Source organism: Simochromis diagramma, unplaced genomic scaffold, assembly GCF_900408965.1.
Source record: "Simochromis diagramma unplaced genomic scaffold, fSimDia1.1 OVJJ01000284.1, whole genome shotgun sequence".
Classification (NCBI taxonomy): domain Eukaryota; kingdom Metazoa; phylum Chordata; class Actinopteri; order Cichliformes; family Cichlidae; genus Simochromis; species Simochromis diagramma.
This window is the reverse complement of record NW_024386871.1, coordinates 4,204,755-4,211,007: the sequence shown is the minus strand read 5'-3', so window position 1 is coordinate 4,211,007 and position 6,253 is coordinate 4,204,755. Positions and strand designations below refer to the sequence as shown.

At 44.7% G+C, this 6,253-nt stretch overlaps 1 protein-coding gene across 1 annotated transcript; it reads right to left on the bottom strand.

Annotated features, from left to right (window-relative positions):
* Window positions 1-246: 246 nt before the first annotated feature.
* atoh1a (atonal bHLH transcription factor 1a) lies at window positions 247-6,159 on the bottom strand. The gene is made up of 2 exons (XM_040031720.1): window positions 3,298-6,159; window positions 247-3,022 (listed from the first exon to the last, which is right to left on the bottom strand). The coding sequence occupies exons 1-2, from the start codon at window positions 3,569-3,571 to the stop codon at window positions 2,178-2,180; spliced, it is 1,119 nt and encodes a 372-aa protein (XP_039887654.1). The 5' UTR covers window positions 3,572-6,159; the 3' UTR covers window positions 247-2,177.
* Between the last annotated feature and the right edge of the window lie 94 nt (window positions 6,160-6,253).

The window sequence follows — 6,253 nt, the reverse complement described above, 5'->3', positions numbered from 1 at the left end:
ATGTTTACGAAACTTGAGCTCGCTTCACCCCAAAACGAACTCGGCTCAAATTGCTGTCCGATCATACTCGGATACAGCTCTAGCTGCATAAATTCTTTTAATAATTTATCACGGATTCCTTATTATATTCCCCTTTATTCCCTGCCTTCGAGGGGCGAGCGCAGGGGCACAGTACTGCGATTGGCTCATAACAGTGGGTGGGAGACATAGCAGTGACAGGTAGCAAACAGGTTGCTCACCATCATGAATAATTTCGAAGGTTCCTATTTTGCTCCTCTCCTCTGTAGCAGGCACCTTTATCCGCCAGGGTTTTTAAGCATTGTAGTAAATAGCCTGAAGAAAGAGGGGCGGGGGTGGAGGGGACGACTAATTTGAGCCTGAGTCACGCAGCAGCCCAGGTTGCCAGAGCCCGCGCGAGCGGGGTGCGTGCGTTCCACGTGCGTGTTTGTCTAAGTTGACGGAGAGAAAGAAAGAAAAAGAAAGAAGCGGAGGCGAAGAGGTGTACACGTGTGTCAGTGTGTGCGTGTATGTGCGCGCACCCGTGTGTGTGCAGGCCTTTCTTTAATGGAGAAAAGTGTGTTCCCTCTCGAGTCAGGTCCTCGGGGACTCGGTGGGGACCCGTGAGCGCTCACCAGCTGACAGAGCGTGCTTCACTGAGGCCATCCAACACCTCGGCCCACGAGCCTGCCAACAATAGCCTGAAATTAATGCACATTCCCCATTAATAAATCCGGTATTCACCAAATGGACAGCATGGCAAGAGTTCAGGAAAAAGAAAAAAAAAAAGTTTGTTTCAAGGAAGCAACAGACTGAAATTAATTAAAGCGAACTTTTCTGTGTTGAAGAAGTCGAACACTGCAACTTGTAGTTTGGAGCACAAGGTGCAACAAGCCAGGGGGGGCGCGTGTACCTGCAACATATGGCCTACGAGCGCGTGTTTACATCACATTACATAAGAGAAGCTCAAATATTAAAAGCGTCTTTAATTAAACATAAATGCGTGTTTAAATTTCTGTTTTTTTCCTCCTATAGCTTTAGGGATAAAATCAAACTTCTTGGCCTATTTGTATTTGCCTAACTCATAAAACCTATGGAACCAAAACTGACGTTAACGTTATTTTATCGATTCAAAATTCGTTAAAGTTTATGCATTATATGCAAAAATTAGGCAATAAAACGTTTTGGTGCTATTTTACTTGGAATATATCCATAGAAATAAAGAAATTATTATTATTATTATTATTATTATTATTATTATTATTATTATTATCATCATCATCAACAGGGTCACAGAAACAGAGACATGACATTTTCGTTTGCTTTTTTTTATTATTTCCAAAATCAAATTAACATAACTAAGAATGGCGAATGATTGCTTTTTTCCTGGGGCAAATTTAACTAAAAAAAAGCAAATCACATGAAACATGGGCTATGAGCAATAAATACATTACATACAAGAACAAAAACAGTTACCAACCAAAGAAAAAAGACACACAAGCTGATGTGAAGATAAAAAAAAAAGAAAATACAAAAGGCGGCAGCAATGATGGCTACATTAAATAGGCTATTTGTATGGAGTTGGCAGCACTACACTAACAAACAAAGCAAACCTCTATTTTTATATTTATGGTGTGAAAACAAACAAACAAAGCCTCTGGCTCTTATAGTTTAAAGTGCACATCATGAACTTTTAAAGTTGCAAAACAAAATTCATTTTTACAAAAAAAAAAACATAAATCACAACAAAACTCATTTCATAGCTACAAAAACGTCTTTACATTATCAAATATAAGCAATTATCCATAAACTTGTGATTTTTTGCGGAAGACAGCTTTTTGGTTGGAGGGACGTGGGAAATACCCGTGGCAGTGCTGCGCGCGACATGGCAGAGGGGTCTTCCAACCACGTCTCCGTGGAGACTGAAAAATTATAGGATAGATATTTATTGGCAGAATCGAATTAGGCCTTACTCACATTTTAAAAAAAGATCTTTAAACGATGCAACATGTTAAATTAAACATTAAACTTCTTTTTCTTTTATTTGCAAAAAGCAAGAATTTCTCTTAAAAACGCATTTCGTCAACGCAGGACTATCGATATGATTGACACGTCTTATGGACATTACTTCACTGTAGGCTATAGAGAAACTTCGCTATACTGTGTCTTTATGTGGGAATTTAGAAGGAAATTGTGCGGTGATGGTGTGAGGGCAGCTTCAGTTCTGAAAGATCGTCTTCTTCACTCGAATGAAGCTCCATCGCTATTTCATCCGAGTCACTGAAGTGGGAGTGCGGGGAAAACTCTCCGTCGCTCCGGGGAGACGCTTTCCTCCCATTTGCAAACTGCGAACTGCCCGCCCGAGCTGACGAAGGAGACGGGGAACACATCGCTTTTTCAACTCTAGTGGAAAACGAACTTTCGTCGAAGGAGGAACAGAAGGGCACCCCGCTGATGTGCACAGGTAAGCTGCTACCTGAAACGGGCGCAGGGTCCGCTGCTCTGCAGGTTGAGGGAGACTGAGAGGCCCTGTCTTTCATCCCGTCATAACCAGCGGTGGACGAGAGCATAATGTCACACTTTGGCGAGCTGGTGTTGTTGGAGATGTCGTTATTACTGCTGCTGCTGCTGCTGGAGGAAGAGGAGGAGGACACCGGACCTTGGAGAAGCTCGGCGAGGGCGTTGATGTAAATCTGCGCCATCTGCAGAGTTTCATACTTCGAGAGCTTCTTGTCGTTGTCAAACGCTGGGATGACGCTGCGCAGCTCATCAAACGCATGGTTGAGCCCGTGCATTCGCCTTCTCTCACGCGCGTTGGCGGCCACTCTCCTTTGCCTTTGAATCCCGTTGACAGGCTTGTGGGAGGGGGCTCTCTGTCTCACGGAGGCCTCCTCTTCGGGCCCGGTGAGGGTGCCTTTAAGGCGACACAACTCCCTGACTTTGAGAGAAGAAGACGTGAGGCTCTTGGCAGGTTTTCTGTAGCTCTGTGGGCTGGGATGGCCTGAGGAACCCGGGGAGCCACTCTCTGAAAAATGAAAAGAAATTAAGCTACACTGTGGGTTGTGAAAAAAGCGTATCAGTACAATTTTAGACAATAAACTCGTTAGAACTTTCCAACTGCGCAAAAAACGTTATAATTTACATAAAGGCAGCGCTCCTCCTGTTTATATTTAACTTCCAGAGCTTGATAAATTACATCAGTTACCACCAATAGCCCCTGCTGCCTGTTGCATGAGCCGGTTTTTAGATAATTAACGGGAAAGCTGGTCAAAAGTTGCACGCACTGGTGCTGTTCCTCACCGTGATAGGAGCCGGTACTCGGACATGGCGAGTGCCGCAGGTAGTCGGGTGAAGTGGCGTGTGCCGCACAGGTGCCAGAAGCGGAAGCCAGCCAGGCGCGTGGGTCGCTATCGCTGTCCACGAGCGTCAGCCCAGGTTCGTAGCGGGACTCCTCGAACTGTTGCTTCCCTCCCCTCTCCACCTCTCTGGGGCTCCCACAACTCTGCTGCCGAGAGTGCGTGGCCGGCACCTCACGTGCGCATTTGCTCCAGCCCTCCACAGTTAGGACATCCATGATTCCCCCCAAGAAAAACACTGTGGAGAAAAAAAGTTATCGGAGGCACGCACAGCTATGTTGTCTCACCGTGTGAATGTGAGTGTCGCGTGCGAGACTCCTTCTCTGGTGTCTCAAGGCGCGGCGTCGGTTTAAAAAGCGGCACGCGCCTGGAAGCCCCCCTCCTCGCGTCGGTCGCGTGTTGACGTCCAATGAGAAGTCTCGGTAAAGCCCGAGAGAGGCGATTATGACCCCCCGACGCTGGACTGTTTATGATAACGTTACAATTTAAGGGGGTGTTTAACACAAGGGAGGTAAGGGGAACCTCCCACAGGACGCACGTGCAAGTGATGACGGTTTTTAGGTGAGGAGCGTGGACGGGACAAGAACACCTACCTGCTTCTGAGCCCGTGTTACATCTCAGGAATGACGGAGAGTAGGGAGAGGGTTAAAGAGGCGAATGGCAAGGTTCAAGTGGTTAATTTGCTACCCACGGCCGTGGAAGCGGCGACTCGGTTAATTCATTTAATGCTTTCCACTATAAAACCGCTTCAGCCAAAACCAAACTGCTGCATTTCACCAGTAGCAGAAATGAACAAAGTTGAGGAAGAAAAGTCGTGGGTAGATGAAGCGTGACCAAAAGCCAAAAAAAAAAAAAAAAAAAAAAAAAAAAGAATGTAGCGGTTCCTGGGGCTCGCGCGCTCATTCATTCATTCTCAGATCATCTCCAGTTTCCATTTTTCTTTTGTAGCGGCTCTAAAACCTTTTGATCCAGCTCTCGGAACCGCCCTTTCGGTAAAAAAAAGGGCTTCACAGGGAACGGAAACATGAGTAGGGGTCTCAACACTGTTTCCGTACTGACACAAGTGGCGCGCGGTTGAAGGGTTCTCTCGCGCACACACACACCGACGTTATTGCCAAACTTCACCATGCCTTCTATAAGATAGGCGACCTTTAGAAAAAGGAAATACGGCTTTTAAAGCTACAGTTAAAAAAAATCAACGGGAAGCAAATTGAACCACGTTCAGTCTGATGATCAAAGGAGCCGTGCTTACCGAGATGTAAACTTTAGGCATCTGGCAAAATAGCAAGAGGGTGATTGCTGATGGGAAATGGGCTCAGCGCAGTCAATTAGAAGGATTAGAAGGATATGCAGAAGATCGGTGTATGGGACACAAAGATCAAGAGATGCAAACCCGAATGTAGCTGCCAAAGTATCCTGGTAATATAAAAAAAAATCTAACCAAATTCAAATGAAATAAACTTATCAAATAATAAAAAAAAAATAAAGAATTCTTTTTTTTTTGCGTTTTCATTCATAATCCGCGAGATATGCACGACACAATATATAGCAAGGAATTGTGTGAAGGAACCCCATAATTTCAGAGATAATCCGACATCAGTCTTTTCCATTTTTTATTCATGTATTCATCATGGGGATGTCTTGCGGGCTAGAGGTCTGGCGCCGAGCGTTTGCCCCCTCTTCCCACCTACGAGCCCCCCCATCTAACGGGCTGTGCCGGGCTCCTGAAGCTACCGACAGGTTGGATATTGTAGCTGACGATTATTAAAGTGTCGCAGTCACAATGGAGACTCTATGTTCCATTGGTCACGCCTGGGGGGCTCCTCGAGGGAGAGTGGCGGGCTCCCATTCCAGTGCGCGAGAGGAGTCTGCGTGCTGCCCCTTCTCATTCCCATCTCCCTGGAGACAGGGGCGCGACGGGCACGAGACTGGGGTGAGGGGAGCTGGACAGGGATTTCAAAACGTATCTGCGTTTCAACTAAATCAACTAAACCCGCATAGATCTGGGATTGTTCAGATGAAGTAAACTTCTAAATGTGTAACTTTAAAATAGGAAACAACGGAGGGGAAGCTTCCTGTTCCCGAAAAATGAAGATCATGGAATTTAAATACTTGATGTTTTAATTGGAACTCACTGGAACTCATCCATTTTACCTACAGCGTATGAGCAGTGTCAATAAAACTCGACATTAACAGCATTTCAACTAGACTCCCTTCATTATAGCTAAACCAGTATAGACTTAATCTTTAGTAAAATCATATATAACAAAGCTTTGTGCATGTCTATATTATTTTCTTGAGGCTTCTCATTAAATATATAGAGATCTATTACAAGTTATATTTTATGCCATAAAAAGAATCCATAGTTGTTTTAGAGTCTATAATCTATATGCTTCCTCTTCAAAAGGGTGAAATGTGAGTGGTTAAGTCTACATTAAGTTGCTTACAGTGATCTCAGACCTTTAGTTCAAATTTGCTATGGCTCAGCTGTGTCCATCACTGTCTTCCATTAATTCTAATTAGCTCTGGGAATGCCTGACAACCATTCAACTCATCACTGAGTGCTAACAGTAAGTTCAGAGAGACACTTGTGGGAGCTATGTAGTGCCACTATCTGGTTCACAAAGGCTATTGCAGTGTAATGCTCCAGTGAACTTGACAGCAGTCATCCTCAGCAGGATCTCTATCCAGCTGTTAACAGCAGTATACGGGCCTTTGAAGTGATAGCCTATATAGGAAAGACACAAAAGCTTAGCTCAGGCTTGAACTTCACACGTATTCCACACATGAAATGAACTCACAAAACATTTGTATCCACTTCTATCATGATTCTGATATCCAGTATCTGGACCAACGCTGCCGTAAAATACATGAAAACGGTGAAAGCTGTGAATTTAAAT